General features: G+C 40.6%; 4 protein-coding genes across 6 annotated transcripts in view; 3 read left to right on the top strand and 1 right to left on the bottom strand.

The window, feature by feature from the left end:
- Positions 1–90: 90 nt before the first annotated feature.
- Positions 91–7,515, top strand: LOC103463959 (allantoinase, mitochondrial). Of its 2 annotated transcripts, none has more exons than XM_017304486.1 (11): positions 91–177; positions 1,220–1,371; positions 1,545–1,659; positions 1,750–1,896; positions 2,887–2,935; positions 3,967–4,066; positions 4,512–4,698; positions 4,798–4,936; positions 6,407–6,579; positions 7,178–7,210; positions 7,336–7,515. In XM_017304486.1, the coding sequence occupies exons 2-11, from the start codon at positions 1,247–1,249 to the stop codon at positions 7,483–7,485; spliced, it is 1,218 nt and encodes a 405-aa protein (XP_017159975.1). In that variant the 5' UTR covers positions 91–177; positions 1,220–1,246; the 3' UTR covers positions 7,486–7,515. The 2 variants fall into 2 exon arrangements, with proteins under 2 accessions (XP_017159975.1, XP_008405951.1); XM_008407729.2 differs by lacking the exon at positions 91–177 and adding an exon at positions 360–1,126.
- A 2,553-nt stretch (positions 7,516–10,068) lies between these two features.
- On the top strand, positions 10,069–14,111 carry agxta (alanine--glyoxylate and serine--pyruvate aminotransferase a). The gene is made up of 11 exons (XM_008407730.2): positions 10,069–10,389; positions 10,662–10,854; positions 11,620–11,684; positions 11,777–11,877; positions 11,955–12,025; positions 12,144–12,228; positions 12,306–12,404; positions 12,485–12,554; positions 13,510–13,605; positions 13,680–13,808; positions 13,896–14,111. The coding sequence occupies exons 1-11, from the start codon at positions 10,231–10,233 to the stop codon at positions 14,001–14,003; spliced, it is 1,176 nt and encodes a 391-aa protein (XP_008405952.1). The 5' UTR covers positions 10,069–10,230; the 3' UTR covers positions 14,004–14,111.
- A 1,073-nt stretch (positions 14,112–15,184) lies between these two features.
- On the top strand, positions 15,185–17,442 carry dtymk (deoxythymidylate kinase (thymidylate kinase)). The gene is made up of 5 exons (XM_008407733.2): positions 15,185–15,442; positions 15,536–15,644; positions 16,580–16,670; positions 16,756–16,953; positions 17,031–17,442. The coding sequence occupies exons 1-5, from the start codon at positions 15,313–15,315 to the stop codon at positions 17,139–17,141; spliced, it is 639 nt and encodes a 212-aa protein (XP_008405955.1). The 5' UTR covers positions 15,185–15,312; the 3' UTR covers positions 17,142–17,442.
- A 131-nt stretch (positions 17,443–17,573) lies between these two features.
- Positions 17,574–19,622, bottom strand: part of atg4b (autophagy related 4B, cysteine peptidase) — a 10,881-nt gene continuing 8,832 nt past the window's right edge. For both annotated transcript variants that reach the window (XR_533561.2, XM_008407732.2), the window contains 2 exons: positions 18,455–18,548; positions 17,574–18,359 (listed from right to left, as the gene is read on the bottom strand). Coding sequence is in view for 1 of the 2 variants with exons in the window: in XM_008407732.2 (XP_008405954.1) it covers positions 18,286–18,359; positions 18,455–18,548 (168 nt within the window). In the remaining variant the exon portion in view is untranslated. The remainder of the gene's footprint in view (positions 18,360–18,454; positions 18,549–19,622) is intronic.

Genomic DNA, 19,622 nt, shown 5'->3' with positions numbered 1-19,622 from the left:
AGGAAGGATGGAGGGAGCAGGCGCCCGGCCGCGCCCAGGTCTACATCCTGATGACGGAGAGCCTGCTGGGGCTAATGAGGATCAATGAACACACTGCATTCTGATGCTTACGTACTTATGAGCATCAGTGTCACTAAATGATGATAGGATGACGTACAAAATGTATAGGAAGGAAAGGTTAGTGTGAACCTAATTCCTAAAATAACGCCCTAAATAATTTTTTGCCACCAGTATTTATTTATTTATTTACTTATTTATTTTTGCCTAAATTATCTTTTTTGACAATAAAATGTTTTGAAAAAGGGATTTTTCAAAAATAACTTTTGGAAAAAAAAAACAATAATTATAAAATCACTTTTTGATTTTTTTTTTTTTTTAGACTTTTCTGCATGGTGCCAGATTTTTGCTCTCATAAAGTCCAAAGAATGTTGCCCCAGAATTCTTGTTCATTCTGAAACAACAAAAACAACAACAATACGATTACATCATGTAGTCGTATTGTTTTTTTTTTTGTTGTTGTTTTTTTGTTAAAGACTTTATAATGGCAACACTTTTAACATAATCACTCTTTTTGTAATTGTTCCATTATAAACTTTAACAATTACCATAACTGAAGTCTGCATAGTGGAAACTGCATAAAACATAAGACCAAAGAGGCCAGAATGCACAAACTTAAAGAAAACACTATTTTATAGGAACTTTGTTGAAGACTGAAGTTTAGCTCACTTAAAAAAAAAAACTACCACTAAGAAATATTATTATTCACCAATGGGGCCTTTTTGCCCTGTTGTGCATATGATTCAGCATGTTGCATTGCTAAAGAAAGCAAAAAAAGTCAACAAAAGCTTTATCCTTTGCCCCGTACAGCAGGAGGCGGTGCCTCTGCTCTGAGCCACTGAAATGCTGAGATTATATCTAGATCACAAAGGCAGAGCTCAGAAACTCTTTCTGTTCTCTTTTACTCTCAGTAAAAACAGACATGGAGCTCGGATCAGTGGTTAGTGCTGTCAGAAGCAATAGAGTGCTGCTTGGTAATGAAGTGAGTCCAGCTGTCATAATAATTAAAGATGGTAAAATCCACCAAATACTCTCTAGCTGCAACTTTACTGTGGATGTTGGCTGTGAGGTAAGCTGGCGGTCGCTCTCCCCTGTCCGTTAGGTTAAAAGTGCCTCTGAGGGTTGATTTAGCACCCCTGGTTTAACCCCTCCTTGACTGCAGGTGCTGGATGTGGGGGACAGCGTGGTGATGCCAGGCGTCGTAGACTGCCACGTTCACGTGAACGAGCCGGGCCGCACCTCGTGGGAGAGCTTCTGGACGGCCACTAGGGCCGCTGCGGCGGGAGGAGTGACCACTGTTGTAGACATGCCCTTGTAAGTTGAAGTATCAGGGTCACTTGGGCAGGTGCCCAGGGTGGCATTAGGAAGGGGACGCTCACCCAACAAGGTCACGTTGTAGGCTGCGTTGGTTGATTTGGTCTCTTTAAAAAGGGACAAAATTTGATGGAGTGCTGTGTTAAGAGAGCGTTTGATTACAACCCCTCCAGAAACAACGTCCCTCCAACCACAACGCTCAGAAACTTTGAAGAAAAGCTGCAGGAGGCGACGGGGAAGTGCTTTGTGGACGTAGCCTTCTGGGGAGGAGTTGTTCCTGGAAATCAGGTACCGACCAAATGAAATGTAAAAAAAGGAGTGTTCTGTGTTTATTTTTTTTTTGCATCCAAAACATGGAAGTATTTTGTCTCCTCACAGCGTGAACTTCGGCCCATGATCAAGGCAGGCATTGCTGGGTTCAAGTGTTTCCTCATCCACAGCGGTGTTGATGAGTTTCCCCATGTGGCTGAATTCGACCTCCACACGGCCATGAAGCAGCTCCAGGGAACAGGAAGCGTTCTGCTGGTGAATTACTGGATTTGGCTCCGTGACACGCCTCTTTCTAAAAGATGCAGTATTATGTAAAATCGACTTGTTTGAGCTTTACATAATTTAATAATGTTATTCCCTTCCTGTGCAAAATGATTGGAGGGACCTAGCCCTGCCTTTGGCCTTCCTCCTCAGTTTCGCCCCAAAATTTCCAAGCTTCTGTCTCACAGAGTAGCCCTCCACCACAAATCCCTCACTCAGCTCCTTCAGACTAGCCAGCAGCAATTAGCAAACACCTGGTGGAACTGTGCATCAGCTGAGCTTATGTGAGCTCCTTCTCAGTGAAACATTGGTAAAAACATTGCTAAAGGGTTAATAGAGAACCATGTTGTGATCCATCCATCCATTTTCTTTCACCCTTGTCCCTCAGTGGGGTCGGGAGGGTTGCTGGTGCCTACCTCCAGCTAACGTTCCGGGCGAGAGGCGGGGTCACCCTGGACAGGTCACCAGTCTGTCGCAGGGCAACATAGAGACACACAGGACACACAACCATGCACACACACTCTCACACCTAGGGACAATTTAGAGAGGCCAATTAACCTGACAGTCATGTTTTTGGACTGTGGGAGGAAATTGGAGTACCTGGAGAAAACCCACGCATGCACAGGGAGAACATGCAAACTCCATGCAGAAGGACCCCAGGCTGGGAATCGAACCCAGAACCTTCTTGCTGCAAGGCAACAGCTCTACCAACTGCGCCACTGTGCAGCCCCCATGTTGTGATGACTTCCTGAATTTCAGAAAGAGCGGGAGGTTTTAAAGAGACAGAGGCCCAATTTCAAGGTGTTAAATTATGGTCAAATTTCTATTTACAGCATTTTTTAAACAATTAAAGGTAAAATAGTTACTTGATTTTGCTATAATAAAATTACAGCATGTGCCTGGAAAACACATAATACTGCCCCTTTAAGAGACCTTCTGGTGATTGGTCACAAGCTAAAAACCATTTGGTTTTGTCTCCTCCAGTTTCACGCAGAGATGGATGTTCAACCAACAATGGGGAACAACGCTGATGGTAATTGTACAAATTTAAATCACATGAAATTATAGACTTTTTTTCTCTTTGCCTGTTACCACTATAGATTTCATGCTAAAAAATAAACTTAAGCTGTACTCAGGATAAAGACTGAAATGTTTTAGTGCCTTCATTTACAATAACTTGAGTTGCTGATGTTACAAAACTGAAATAACCACAGTCTAGGTTGAATAAAGATAGCTTAAAAAGTGTACAGAAATCTTTGTAGAATTGGTAACACTTTATTTGAAGGGGGGTGAATAAGACTCATGACTCATGAAATTTAATGAAAACAAATGTACTTTTAAATTTTTTTTATGAAAGATTTCATTAAAATTACAGAAAATTCTACGGTAGCACTTTATTTGAAGGGGGGGTGAGTAAGACTGTCATGACACTGTCATAAACATGACATAACACCTGTCATGAACATGAATAAGCCTTCATGAATATTTATGACTGTCATAAACATGTCATAACACCCGTCATGAACATGAATAAGCCTTCATGAATATTTATGACTGTTGTCATAAAGCGTCATTCAGTAAATTATGACACTTTTAATACAAAGTTGACATTATTCAAAATGTCTTTATGACAACTTGACATTAACCAATAAATCATTACTGTTATAAATTTGTTCTAAAAGTATTACTGATTGCACTTTACAATTTAGATAACTTTATGTTATTAAAGGTTAAGTTTAAACAGTAATGATTTCTTGGTTAATGTCAAGTTGTCATAGACATTTTGAATAATGTCAACTTTGTATTAAAAGTGTGATAATTTACCGAATGACGCTTTATGACAACAGTCATAAATATTCATGAAGGCTTATTCATGTTCATGACAGGAGTTATGTCATGTTTATGACAGTGTCATGACAGTCTTACTCACCCCCCCTTCAAATAAAGTGCTACCGTAGAATTTTCTGTAATTTTAATGAAATTTTTCATAAAAAAAATTTAAAAGTACATTTGTTTTCATTAAATTTCCTTCAGTAACATATCTTTTATAACCAACCCTCCCAGAGTCAGACCCTTGCCAGTACGACACCTTCCTGCGGTCCCGGCCCGATGTCATGGAGGTAGAAGCTATTCGGACCGTTACAGAACTCTGTCTGCAATACTGGTGAGAGAAGTTACTGCATGTCCCCTCCAAACATACTTTGAACTTTTCCACATTTAACCAAAAACTTATGCGAAACGCTAACGCAGTAGTAAATGATTCTGATTTGGAAGAAAAATTGTAAATAAGGATGAAAAAATAAAATAACATTTTAGCCATCAAACACGGAAGAAATCAGACTTTTTTACCCCGAGGTAGAACATAGTCCTCAGGTGAAGCTTTCCTTCCACAGGGACATGAGGGTCAGGGTTTAGCATTCGGACAATCAGCCTGTGGTTCTGCTGGGTTCAATGAATTTGATGATAAACTACATTTGCAATGAATTAAAGTGTAAGGGGTGCAACTAGTTTTTGCAAGACTCTGCATATTCTCTTTATGTCAGTATAGGTTTTTTCTCTGTTGAAGATTTGGTAGTTGCTGCAGCTGCAATGGCCTCTCTGTGTTTCAGGGTGCGATGCCACATTGTTCACTTGTCATCTGCAAAGGCCCTTAAGCTGATCCAGAAAGCTCGGCAAGCTGGGGCCCCCCTAACGGTGGAGACCACCCATCATTACCTCAACCTGTGTGCAGAAACCATTCCTGCGGGAGCCACACAGTTTAAGTGCTGCCCTCCCATCCGAGGCTCTGCTAACCAGGTAGACGGACTCGTCGTTTTGCAGATCCAAAAGGTGATGCTCAATGGACGCAATACAAAGAAACACCATGTGCTTAATACTGTCATTGGCCCCCTTCAGGAGCAGCTGTGGTCTGCGCTGAAAACTGGACAGATTGACATGGTGGTGTCTGACCACTCCCCCTGCACCCCCGATCTTAAGAAACTGGAGAGCGGGGACTTCACGCAGGCATGGGGAGGGATTTCATCCTTACAATTTGGTACGTTTCTCAAACTGGTGGCAGCTAGAAAATGGTAAAAAATGGTTTGTACTTGTAAATGCTTCATCAAGTCCAGAGGACCCCAGAGTGCTTCACACTCCATTCAGTCATTCACCCACATATTCACAGGCTGATGGTGGTGAGCTAGTGGATAGTAGGCTTGACTGCAGGACAAACTCCTTCTACCAAAACTCATGTAATTATTTCACCTTAAATAGCTCATATGTCCAAATGTTACATTAGTTTTATATCAAGGGAGGATATCATCAAATTCAGTCAATAAATGTCAACATTGATAAGTAGTAGTCAAAATCTGCTTGCAGAGGCATTTGGTCCAGTTTCTGTTGTATCCAAAGCTAAATCTGAGGGTATTCAGTGTCTGATTGATGGATCTTAAAAAGATTAAATGTCTGCCAGCATGTCTGGAATGAATTCCAGATCCTTCTCCCTATAGAAGGACATAAAGCAGGCTCCTCTTCCTATAAACTCTGATTGTAAAAGTAAGTTTGAATGTTAAATTAGAAAAAGATCACATTGAAGAATACTGATTCACAGACGCAACCCAGGCCTTAAATCATTGGTATTCCTGTGTTTCAAGACAAACACTCCTCTCTGGCAGTAAAGCACGGTGGTGGAGGGCTGATGATGTAGACTTAACTATAGAAACTAAAGACAATATATCAATAAAAACATCTCATATCTACGATCAACAATGGTGGCATATGAGTAATTATTCAGGCTGGCTGTGCAGTCATATTGTCCAGGCTCCTTGCAGTCACTAAGTTGACCTAGAATTTTTCTGTCTACTGAAATATTACAGAGAAAAACGTCGGACTATCTGCCAAACAGCTCCACAGAAACTGGAAATATTACAGAACAGAAAACCTCAAATCCAGCAGCCACTCTGTCTGAACATGAAAAAAAGATAATCCACATGTTGCAACAGCCTAGTCAAAGTCCAAACTTTAACCTTATTGATTTGAAATTGCTAACAGGACTTGATATCGTTTTTATTTACAAATCTGAAGAAGTAAAAATGCAAGCACTTAAACCTATCAGAGTTAATAGAGCTCTTCCCAGTTTAGAATCATGAGTAACTTATTTGGTTTTTCACACACCGCTTTTGCTTTTTGGTTAATTATTATACTTTAATAGATCATGAATTATTGTTTATCTGTGAATTTATAAACCTAAATTCCTAAATTGACTTACTTCCTGTCATTAATTGTCAACATTCCTATTTTGGTAGATTAGACCTGCTCTATCCCGTCACCACATCTTCTTGATTGTGATTTAAATGAGGTAAATCCAACACTGAACTGGCAAAAAAGTCTAAAGCTTCTACCAATCATTTACTTTTCTGTCACAATGGTCAAAGTCTTTTAGTGGGAGCAAAGCAGACGGCCAGTCACAGTGTTTAAAAATTACCACCAGGAAGCAGAGAAAGAGTTTCTTGTCCCTGTTTTTCAGGTTTGCCTCTGTTCTGGACTTCAGCCAGTAAGAGAGACTTTCAACTGGCTGATGCGGTGAGGCTCCTCAGCAGAAACACAGCCCAACTGAGCAGCCTGGGCAGCCTGAAGGGCAGCCTGGCCCCTGGCTTTGATGCCGACTTGGTCATTTGGGATCCAGAGACGGGCTTTCAGGTCAGTGTGAGGTATTCACACTGTTAAAGGGGCAGCATTGAGCTTTACATCATGTTAGAATGTTATAATGTTAGTCCTTCATCAAAACATTCCTGGGCTGTTGCCTTGAGTCTTTCATGCATGTTTGAGACATCCTTTAATCTCCATGGCAACCATAAAATACCTGGGTTGACCTACCTCCACCTTTAAGGTGCAGTTTCCAAGCTTCTGTCTCACAGAGCAGCCCTCTCCCACTCAGCTCCTGCAGACTAGCCAGCAGCAATTAGCAAATACCCGGTAGAACTAATCTGCAGAGCTCATTATAGGAGCTACTTCTCAGTGCAACGCTGGTAAAAGCATTGTTAAAGGGTTAATAGAGTAGCCATGTTGTGATACTTCCTCAAGGCGGAGTTTCAGAGAGAGCAGGAGATTTTAAAGCGGCAGAAACCCAATTTAAAGCTGTTAAATTACAAAGTCAAATTTCTTGTAAATTATGAGTCAACAGAGTTACTTGATTGTGCTATAAAATGGCAATAAGTATGTGGAGAACACATAATACAGCTCCTTAAAGCTATTGTCAAGGCTGTGTTTGTGCTTCATGTTTGTTTTCACTTCACAGATTGAAGAAGCAAGCATTCACCACAAGAACAAGGTAACTAAAGTCTGTAAGAAACAACTGAAAAACAAATTGCGAGGATCGGTCGAGCTCTGCTGTTTACACAAGTGTCTGACTGCGTGCGTGTGTATGCATGCGTATGTGTGTGTGTATTTGTGCAGATGACCCCGTACCTCGGCTCCACGCTGCAGGGAGTGGTGCGTGCGACCGTCCTGAGGGGCCGGCTGGTGTACAGAGATGGCAGCTTCTGCCCTGAACCTCTGGGAAAGCATCTCCTCATCTCCCAGAGGACGGGTCAAGCACAACCGTAGCAAACACAAACAATAAAAACTCAGTCCATTGGTCTGACTGAAAATGTGCGTTCTTTTTATCTTTTCTAAAGAGCACATAGTTAAAAGAATATATCATATGAACTAATAGCTTTTATCTAGAAATTAACTTTAAACAACTTAAGTGTTTTAGCTAAAGTTAAAGAGAATCGACAGTACAACAACCACTGGAATCTGATTTCAGTTCAGCAACGTGAAGCTTAGACTCAAATTTAATGAAGCACAGTTCAGTTTTCATGTTTGTGGCAAAAATGTACTGAGTACAGAGGATAGCCCAGGGCCATGTATAAGCTTTATCAAAATGAAACTTTTGACATCAACAGTAAGCAGAGTGTCTGCTTTTTTTGACATCATCAACTGCTTCTCTTCTCATTACACTTTTAGAAACTACATTACCTTTCAGAGCAAAATGTTCTGCTGAGAACATAAACAATAATATTCAATAAATTAGTTCCACTAAGGCTTGGTTGGCAGATTAAAATTACTTTTTGTACATAACAACCTTCAAGCATGTATCAAACATATTTTGCATTAAACCCACATTTCTGTATTACGTTTTTTTGCAGGTCTGATATAATATTGTAATTATAAATGCAGAAAATCTTCATAATTACCAGAAATAAGGGCTTGAAAAGATCAGCCTGTGTAGTTCATATATATATATGACGTGTTCACTTCCTGATGCAGATCCTGAAATAAACTTTTTAATCATTGTTACATGCCTGTCAGGCTGTTTGTTTCTCTTTCCCCTCCCCCCTCTTTTGTTTGTCTCTTCACAGGTAGTAAGGAAAGCTGGTGTCAATCTCCCCTGATTGATCCTTGTCAACCAAGGCCCAATCAGCATCCAGGGAGGCCTTATATAAGCATCCCAGGGGAGGTCTCTCTCTTCAACTGACTTTTCCTGACGCATGTCTTGTTGCTCTTRRTGTGAAGGTTTGTGGTGGGAGTTAGAGGGCGAGGTWAGTTTGGGGTACCSTGTACATGTCATCACGTAGGTGTTTTTCTGTTAGAAACATTAGGTAAGTAGGTGGGTGCCACCCATGTAAAGTTTTGGTGGAAACTTTTGTTAGATTAGGTAGGCATGGTTTTTGTTTTCTATTTCTTTTCTTTAGCATAGATGGTAGTTAGGCCCCGTTTTGTTTTATTATTTTCTTTGATTTGGCACCACCTAACCGTCCCTTTCTCCCCCACAGTTTGTACAAGCCTTCTGGGATTTTTATCAATAAATCCCTTTTTTTTAAAACATTCACCTGGACTCTGTCAAGTTTTTGTGGTTGTCGGGTTACTCCCCTCCTCCTCACAAAAGGGGGGGCCGTAACAATCATTTTCTAATATGACTGTAGAACAAATTCTTAAATATGAGTTAAAGCTTGATCTTTCAGAGCTTTGCAATACTAGTTGCAGGACATCACACAGGAACATTTTGTATGTAGGAATGAGACGTCATTGTCATATATTGTGAGGTTGAAACAGGAGTTTGGGAACCGCATGGTGATTTAACTATAAAAGTGCAAACTCACAGCAAGGCATAAAGGGACTCAGAAATAGAACCAGGTCAAAACCACCAAGGAGCAACGAAAACCAGGGAGCTTAAATACAGAGGTGTGATGAATGACAGGGCAACAAAATGTTAAACAGCTGAGGGAGAGTACTGAGCGGGAAGGAGACTAATAAACAGCATTTTACACTTTCCACACTTGATCATGTTTGCTCATCTTGGATAACATCCTGAAGTCGTATCATTGGATTATTATTGGATTTAAAGTGTACATGTTAACATTTTTATGTCTTTCAAGACTGAGTTGAATGGTAGTTCTTTGAAGTGTTTGTCAAGCCTGTTTTTCCAAGGTTTATGATCAGACAAAAATAGTTTACGTCCTTGTTCTAGAAAAATACTGAATTCAACAGTTTTGAGGGTGATAACTCCTCCAGCTGTTGACAGTTTTAAGAGCTTTTGTACCTTCTGAAAGCCGGTTGAAAAGAAGAGTGCATAAAGATAAACATTTTACTAAAGTTGTTTCAAAACGTGGTTGTTTACTTTTTCATTATGGTGAAACCTGTCTAGCTTGAAATAATACAAAGTGGTTGGGCTGCTAATATGGTGTAAATATAAAAATGACGACTACTTGGTCATTTATGCTCAGCCAGTTGCCGTGTGAATGACATGCTCCGCTAGCTTAGACAAGGAGAAGAAAATACAGCTAGTGCATTTCTCAACTCGATTAAATTCATGTTCTCGTTCACCCAGGCTGACAGGAAGCCCTGAAAAATCACCAACATTTCTAATAGGTTGGATTGGACTTTAGGAATAAAAAAACTCTTGTCTGATCAAAGCAAAGTTGAAATCTGGGTAACTAGAGTCACTTATGTAGTAGTTTTCAAACAATAATTTGGTTAAAATACTGAAGCAAAAACAGAAAAAGAAAAAACATTTAAAATGAAGAGCACATGAAATAAACAGTTAATTTTGAAAGCCTGTAAGCCTGGTAGCTAATTATTAACAAACAGCAGCATGTCTGGTGACGTCCTTAAAGGAAAGTTCGTGTTGTCAGAGCTGGGTACACACTCACAGTTGACAGAAGATGAAAAGGGTAAATACTGTGACAGACGTTTGACCCGAGGACTTCAATGGTCAGACGGAGGGGTGTGTCTGGCTGAGGGAATACTTCACCTCCGTCCCTTACGTCTCTTTCATCTTTTTTGCTCTGCTCGTCTTGCTGTGAAGTCATGTCGCCCGTCTCCGTGCCTCCACCACAATGCCTGAAGAAACAAATGGTTGTTCCTCACCGTTACATGTTTGGACCAGGACCTTCCAATGTTCCTCGACGCATTCTGGAAGCCGGAGCCAAGCCGGTCATTGGACACATGCACCCGGAGATATTTGAGGTAAGTCAGCAAGTTCAACCACCATCATGTTGTCCATGCAGGGGAAGACCAACACACAGCCATGGATTCCAGGATTGCATTCTATGTAGCTCCTTCTTTCAAGACTGACAGACAGATGGCTTTCCTGTTCCCGAATTTATGAACCACCCCAACTTTTGCCAACCCTCCTTTTTTTGACCTTGGATTGTAGGCAATGCGTTTCAGTTGGACCCTCAATGAACAAAGGCAAAAATATTTAAATTTTACCATCAGAAATGTAATTGTAATTGCAGATCATGAGCGACATCAAGAGTGGAATCCAATACCTGTTCCAAACACAGAACAGGACAACTTTTGCTGTGAGCGGCACTGGTCACACTGCAATGGAGTGTGCCATCTTCAACACGGTGGAGTCTGGGGAAAGCGTGCTGGTAGCGGTCAATGGTATATGGGGAGAGCGGGCAGCCGATATGGCGGAGAGGGTTGGTAAGTCACTCAAAAGCTCCCTGATAGAAATAAAGACATTTAATATTTGCATTGGCAGACATATTTCAAAATTTGGGGATAAAGCTTTGGAACATACTCTAAGTTTGCTTTCTAAAAAAAGATCTGGACCCTTGATTATTACTAAATTATAGCTCGCTGTAGGTGTGGACTGTTAGTTTTAAATGATTGAATCTGATTTTACCCAATAATTAATGTTTGATCGTGACATAGGTAATACGGCACATCAACTGTGAAGGAAGCTACACTATGAAGCTTACCAGGAATTGTGTGCGTTGTAAACAACCCCATGAGGATCAGGGCCACAACGTCTTTGCCAACAATGAAAAGTCTTAAACATTCCTTTTGCTCCGACTTTAATAACTCAGTATTTGTAGGTGTAGCCAACAAGGACTGAATGACTTTGTTCACTTCCTCCAGTGCTGTTGCCAAACTTCAACCGTAGGCAAACTACAATTAGAAAAAACGTGTAGAAATGCTAAATTGTTCACAACTCCTCCTTCTTTTTGCTGATTGGTCAGGATGCAATACCTCCTGAGAAATCCAGGTCAATGGGACAAATCCCAGCTGGAGCACTGAAGGGAGATGACAGTCAAGATGGATTGCGTGGGCATCACTTTGATTCACACTTCAATACTCCCACATTTTCTTTGTTTTGAGCAAAATGAACAAATGTTTGAACAGGTTGAAAACACATACATATATTTTGGAATGGGTCCAAAAACAGAATGTGTGTCCATCCAACAGGTGCAAGAGTAAAAACCATTGTGGCGCCTCCTGGTGGCTACTTGACCAATGCAGAGATTGAGAAGGTATTGCCACACATCACTGTAGTGATCAGACTAAATAAAGCAAACTCTCATGCTGCTACAACTAATGCAGTTATTGCGTGATTTCATCGCAGGCCTTATCAGAACACAGACCGGTTCTGTTCTTCCTCGCGCATGGAGAGTCTTCCACAGGAGTCCTGCATCCTTTAGATGGCATTGGCGACTTGTGCCATAAGTAAGATCTGCTATCACAGCATGTTCTCAATGTGGGACATCAGGTGATTTCAGATGTTTGCTGATTTGTTTCCCCAGGTATAACTGCCTTCTCCTAGTTGATTCTGTGGCGTCGATAGGAGGCACTCCTCTCTACATGGACCAGCAAGGTTTAGAGCTCATTATGGCTTCCATGTAGACCAAATGAACTCTTGAATTAATCTGTGTGGTGTGACATAATGATCTTTACAGCAAACGAAAGACTTTTCTGCTAATGATTGTATGCAGGTATCGACATTTTGTATACCGGCTCGCAAAAGGTTCTGAATGCCCCTCCTGGTACAGCACCCATTTCATTCAGTGAGAGTGCATGGTGAGAATATGTCTTGTGTACTGCATATGCAAACGTGCAATGGAAAAACGTATTGAAGGGAGGAAAATTGTTCACAGCCGCAAAGTATTCAGTCGCACAACAAAACCTGTGTCGTTCTTCTTGGATTTGAGTTGGCTTTCAAACTACTGGGGATGTGATGACAAGCCAGCAAGAATGTAAGACACCTACGAGTGAAGAAGACGCAAGAGAAAATGCCACTTTGCAAAGTTCTGTCCTCTTTCCGTCTTCTCAACAGATACCACCACACGGGGCCGGTCACCGCCTTTTACTCCCTGAGGGAGAGCCTGGCTGTGCTTGCTGATGAGGTGGGGCATGAGTTGGAGTCAGCTCAGTAATTATTCATGAATCTTCTGTTACACTTTTTAAAAAAGGTAAAATATTTTGCCAGGTTATTAGCACTTCGTCCTGATACAGTTAGGGGCAAAGTTCCATCTCACAGAGTCCCAGCAAGAATTTCACAGCACCTTGCCAAAGTACTAATGCTTTCTGAATTGATTTATTTACATATTGCCATGCAACAACCACATTATTCAGTGGATTTTTTTTTTGTGGCTGTTATGTCATAGACCAACAAAAAGCAAGGAACACTTGTGAAAGGTTAGGAAAAGGATGCAGGGCTTTCAATATTTGTACAAATGTGGTGTGCATTTGAGTCGATGCTTTGTAGAGACATCATCCAGGGCAACTGTGATGGAGTGGTTGTTTTGCAATCAGAAGATTGATTGCAGATTTTTCCTGCCATGACAGCGTGCTCCTGGGCAAGGCATTTAAACCCAGGTTGTCAGTATAACTATGAAAGTGCAACATAACTTCAGACCAATTACCACTCCTTTTACAGGTGCAAGTATTTTGCATTCTAGAAACTGAGTTTTATGCCAACTCTTTTTACATGCTAGTGATTGGAAACTGTCGACAGAGCAAGTTTTAAATCTTGCCACAGAATCACAGTAAGGTTTGGTCAAAGTTTGCTATTGACAGTAATGTACAGGACGCAGTGCTATTATTGTTGACAGTTTGTCATTCGTGCAGGTTATGTGGTCTTGACTTTGACTGGGTCATTGTAACACTTGACTGCTTAATGTCACCCTTTCCTTTGTAGCTTTTGCTCTTTAGTGTTACATTGAAGTTTGTGGTTGTACTACTTAAAAAACATTGAAAAATGCAAGGTTACTATGTTATTTGGTGTCCTGAGATGGGGTGACACGATGATCTTTTTTCACATGAATACTCAGCTGATTTTTATTGTCTTTTTCACACAAGGGTCTGGAGAAATCCTGGGAAAGACATCAGAAGGTGGCAGAGTATTTCCACACTGGCCTGGAGAGCATGGGTCTCAAACTTTTTGTCAAAGAAAAGGTGAGGCAGTGAAGCTTTCATGAAACACGCGGCCATCAACGGCTCTGGGTTAACTTGTGAACCGTTTGTCACAGCATGCAAGACTTCCCACAGTCACCACAATTGTTGCTCCTCATGGATACGACTGGAAAGAGATCACAGCCTACATCATGAAAACACACAGCTTAGAGATTTCTGGAGGATTGGGGCCATCAGTTAGTTTGGTATGAGAAACTGACACGTTCTGCCACTCGCAACCTGGTTGTGTTTGTGTGAATTAAGTGTGTTGGTGTTCTTCCCATTCCTCTCAGGTGTTCCGTGTGGGATTGATGGGATGCAACAGCAGTAAAGCGAATGTTGACATGGTGCTGGCAGCACTAAAAGATGCCCTGAAACACTGCCACCGGAGCAAAGTGTAAGATGATGGCAGCAAGTTTTACTGTAACTCGAAAAAATAAATGTGGGAAAGAAATATCGTTTCCTTTGGCTTCTGTACGTGTCGCAATAAACTGTCATTTATGCCAGAACTGTTTTGTTGGAAACATTGTAATTTCTACTCCCATTTCAAGTAAATTTATAAAAATCTGTTTGCGTTTTAAAAATGTATGAGTGAAGAAATTTCATTAATTTAAGTTAATCTGTACAGCAGATTTTAAAACTGCAGCAATGACCAAAATGCTGTTGAATGACTTAGGTTGACATCAAATAAGACTCGTCAAAACAAAATGAAACTTGTAGAATATGCTTTACTTCAGTTCTAGAAGTAAGACAGTTTGGATGGGGACCAAAGCAGAATTAGATTTCGGGGCCCTCTTGCAGTTTAAAACACCAGATGTCAGCCACCACAGCATCACCAACATCTTTTACATCGCCATCTTTGTTGCTTTGCACACAGCGTGTTTAACAGAACATGCTTAGTTAATAGTGAATCAACACTGAAATCCTTAAATTTACTGGATGACAGAATATGACTAGTTACTTTACAATATCTACAAGAATAAATAAGAGTACTTGATAAAGAATTGTAAACCACTGGATTAACATTTCCTTCTATAGGGGAGTAGTTCAACTGTTTTTCAGTTAATGATCGTGACATCACAACAAGCACAGGCAGCATAATATTCATAAATCCCAACAGTAGTATTTAACTGTGATACCAGTGAAACATTTGAGCTTTTCCTTTGTAAAATTCTTTAGGTTAAAGAATTTGCAAATTAATTAATTAATTTGAATAACTTGGAAAACATTGGAGATCGTTTAAAAGTAAACTGAGGTTCTTAGTGAATTTGAGTTCTAATTCAAAGTTTGGAAGGCTGTTTTTTTTGCTATTAAAAAGCATTCTTGGGCGCCCCCTACTGGACTTGGGGCCCTAAGGAGCGGGTTTATATGTTCTAACTCGAAATATAATTTTAAACGCATCCGTTTAGTTTAGCTCATAATGCAAAGCATTGTCATTCCCAGATCTTCAGTAATAACAAAGTCAACCACAGCCCTCAATGGCATTCTCCCCTCCATAAATGAAATTATCTTCGTACTTCTTACTGTTCCACCATCCCGCCACTCCGGATGGTGGAGTGGCGGGCTGAAAAACACCTCAGAAAAAATGACGTGTTTCCGGTCTGTTATTAAATGGCGGGTAAATTGTGAGAGAGCAGCCGTTATTGTCGCCACAAAGAAAAACAGGCTTATGAACTTCACCACGTCCCCGACAATCGGTCGACAGAGTTAATGGCGTCTAAAAGAGGCGCTCTCATTGTCCTGGAGGGGGTGGACAGAGCCGGGAAGACGACACAGTGCAAGAAGCTGGTTCAGGCGCTGCAGCAGAGCGGCCGTCCGGCGGAGATGATGAGGTTTCCGGGTGAGGAGTTTTAGTATCTCTCTACCTTCTCTCGTCAGGGGAGGTACCTCTCCTCGAGCTTTACATGGACTTAGTGCCATTGTGTTCCTGCAGACAGGAGCACAACCATCGGGCAGCTTATCAGCGCCTACCTGGAGAAGAAGAGTGACCTGGAGGACCACACGGTGCACCTACTGTTCTCTGCGAACCGCTGGGAGCTGGTGTAAGACTTTACTGCGGTGCTACACTCTTCAAATCTGCTGTTAACACTCTTGGGGATGGATAATAGTTGAAACTAACCCAAATAATAAACACCGTGAAGCAGTCGTTTAATAATAAGCCATTTCATTACTGTCAGCACAGATAACTTTATTATATCTGTCACGTGCCCTCAACACAGTCGGTCTATATAGACATTGTTAGCAGTACTTCTTACGAAGATAATTTCAAAATTTACTTTCCAGTAAATCTTAAAATTTATATATGGAAATTTCAGGATTTCCATAAGTAAATATTTAAATTACAAATTAATCTGTACAGTTTAGAGTTGCAGACACTACATTTAACACTAATTTTAGACACATTCTTACATGTGTCTTTTAAAAGAAACATGCTTGCATAATTCCACCACAGCTTACTACTGTTGCCATACTGAAACGTGTTTCAATGTGACCAGTCAACTTGGCCTTACAAGTTGTTGCTGGGGGTAGTCTCAGTTGCTCCTAATTTGACTTCAGACAGAGAATCATTTGATTCTTCTGACTGGGAAGTTGGTATTTCCTGGCAACCTACTGGCCTATTATCACACAGTCATTCATGGAGAATGCCAGCAAGCCTGCAGGAAATAAGTGATGCATTGTTTGTTTCATCAGGACTATATGGACCCTGGTGGAGAACACAACCTGATTTTATTCCCTATCCTTTAGTTCATTGCTGATATCATTGCTTCCCTCTCTTTCATTTCTTCTAGTCTCTGAAACTTGAGTCTGGAAAAATGTAGATTTTTGACATGAAACATGAGAATTGATCCTACACTTGCACTATTCTGTTAAAAAAAAAACTTTCACTATTAGTTTCTGTTGTGAACTGTTAAGCTTTAGCCTATAGAGGAAAATATTCCTCATATAACGGCTGTGATGAATCTTACGTTACACACAGGCCTGTAATGAAGAAGAAGCTGGAGCAGGGCATCACTCTGGTGGTGGACCGGTACGCCTTCTCCGGAGTCGCCTTCACCAGTGCCAAGCCGGTCAGTGCTCTCTGAAAACCCACATCCGTCTGCTGGTGTTTCCGTGTGTCTGAAGAGCAGTGGCTGGGGTCGTTGTCGTCTGCAGGGCTTCTGTCTGGACTGGTGCAAGAGACCCGACGTGGGCCTGCCCAAGCCCGACCTGGTCATGTTCCTGCAGCTGAACCCGGCTGAGGCCGCACTTCGAGGTCAGTTCGGCAACGAACGATACGAAACGAGCGCTTTCCAGAAATCGGTGCAGGAGAAGTTTGAGCAGCTCATGAAGGATCCGTCGGTCAACTGGAAGGTATGGAGATCATTCACTATTGTTGAATGTGGAGATATAACAAAGGAAAAATAATTTGCATGCTTTTTCTTTTTTAGGTCATTGATGCCTCCCAGAACGTTGAAGGAGTTCACGCCGACATCAGAACACACAGCCTCAACGCCATCAATGAAACCCAGAACATGCCTCTAGGGGAGCTGTGGAAGTGAGCCTAAGCAGGCCACGAAGAAACCATGGCAACAGAATGATACGGCGGCATACAAGGACCATTGTAGAGAAAGTTTCTAAAACAATAAGTAAATAAATACATTTTTCATTTATCTCAGAAACTTTCTAGAAATTTCTAAAGTGGAAAATATTTCCACTTTAGAAACTCCAAAAATTTCCAAAACAGGAAAATGTTTGACTATTTCCAATTGTGTTCTAGAAATGAGATTTTGTTTTCCTGCAATTTTCTTTACTTTCTGAACTCAGAAATTTATTTTTAAGTTTCTGAGAAGTTTTTTTTGCCATATATTTACTTTTTTCATATATATAATATATTCATATATATATATATATACACACACACACACCGGCCCTAATATGCTGTCTTATAACTTTGCACACTGCACACTTTCCCCTCTTAGCAACATGAGAGATGTAATATACCTTTTTTTTAATAAACCAATAAGAGATAAACAGTTGTGATTTATTTTTAGTCCTCTTATACATCTCTTGCTCCATCACTTGCCTGCATGTTGTTTTGATTAAATAAATAATTTTCAAACAAACTAGCGTATGCTCTAGACTTGGCAAGGATACGTTTGCGTCAGCTGCTAACACAAGTCGCCTCTCTGGATTTGGTTTCATTACAAGCTTGTTACAGACTTCAGATATTATTGGACAAACTGCGGAAGCTGTAGGCGTCATGAGCCACTGTGGGTCTTCTCCACATAAAACCGTGATGGCGGCTTTTTTTTTTTTTTTTCCTTCCGTTCGGTTTTCTTTTTTTTTTTACCTCGGGACTCGGGGAAAGGCACCAGATTCACTTCAGCATAAACATCGAAAGTGTTAAGACTCAAATGGAAACACACGCATGTGAGAGATGTGCATACAGAATTGATCCTGAGCTCCTGCTACAGCTGCCGCCGGGCCGTCTGGATGTCCGGAGGCTGATGAGAAGGAACGCTGCGTCGACACCCACGGACTGCGCCGCTGGAGCTGGACCGGCTCAACAGGTCTCTTAATAAATGTTTGTCTCCCTCCCCCCATGTCCGCCTGCCCTCGGGGATTTCTCTTCTGGATCCAGAGAAGAGGCCGGAATCTTCCGCCTACTGTCCATTACAGTAAAATAATTGTTCGTTACGTTCCTTACAGGGACAAGATTTCAAACTCCTCGTCCTCCGAATCGAAGAACCGCTCCAGCCTGTCCGAGTCCGAGAAATCTGCCAAACGAATTTCAGAAAAGCATTAAATACTTGATTTACAGTATTTAAAAATGTATATATATACATAAAGGAATAGAATGCAGTTGATTTACCAGGAGTAAGGTTAAGGGTGTCAACGCTGACCATGTGGACGGGCTGGCTGTCTACTAACTCAAACATGGGCAGGCCTCCTTTCTTGCAGGACAACTGGAAGCAATGTCACACAGATGCATCTCAATAAATGACAAAAATCTAAAACGTTTATGTTTTGTTAAGGTTTATGAGTAACAATCTTGAACATTTTAGTATTACACCTGAATGATAAAAAAAGGATTTTAAAACCAGAAACATTTGCCTACTGGAAAGCATGTCCATATCTTTGAAGGTCCTAAAAAGCACAACGCAAGTTTAACTAACAATTCTGAAAACTGGGACCTGCCACTTTTGTCCTCGCTGCTACAAAATAAAATTAGGGCCGTAACATACTGTTTTAAACATCTATCACATAAAATGTTTTATTGTGAAAGCTAAAAAAACCCACATTTTTTGTTAAATTTTGGTATATTGGTTATATTTTATAACATAACCAATACTCGATTACAAAAGAAAAAACAAATGAAATGAGGTTTCTATAAGTATGGAAAATGAAGAATGATGGACAGCCCAGTGTGAAGTTAAATACTTTTTAAAAACCTGTTGAGATTTTACATAACTTACAAAGAAAGGCTCCTAAAAATGACAATTTCTTGTTGCATTCATAATTCATAATGTTTGGACCTTTGTAAGAGCCATGGCATGATGAAGTTGGGGTTTTTATTTGCTATAAGCCAAAGTTATTAGCATTAGCATAAATAAACACTTAACAGATCATTGTCTAATAAATGTAACTTTTCATTTTTTTATTTAATTAAGACTCTAGTTGACTCTGCACTCATTCATAGATCAACAAGATTTATTTTAGAAGTAGGTCATATTTAAATTACAAAGAAAAGAGAAAAGTGATCAAATTAGGTTTCCACCCATTCATTTTCTTTATACCCTTGTCCCATGCAAACATGCAAACTCCATGCAGAAAGACCGGGGCCGGGAATCGAACCCAGAGCCTTCTTGCTGCAAGGCAACAGCTCTACCAACTGCGCCACCGTGCAGCCCTCAAATTAGGTTTATTAGAGTAAATATATTAAATTTGACAAACTTAATTTAGTTACTAACTTTTTTTAAAAGTTGGAGCTCCATACTGTTTTTCAGTGCATTTCTATGACATTTACGTATATATTTTAT

Source organism: Poecilia reticulata, linkage group LG4, assembly GCF_000633615.1.
Source record: "Poecilia reticulata strain Guanapo linkage group LG4, Guppy_female_1.0+MT, whole genome shotgun sequence".
Classification (NCBI taxonomy): domain Eukaryota; kingdom Metazoa; phylum Chordata; class Actinopteri; order Cyprinodontiformes; family Poeciliidae; genus Poecilia; species Poecilia reticulata.
This window is presented reverse-complemented; position numbering and strand designations above follow the sequence as displayed.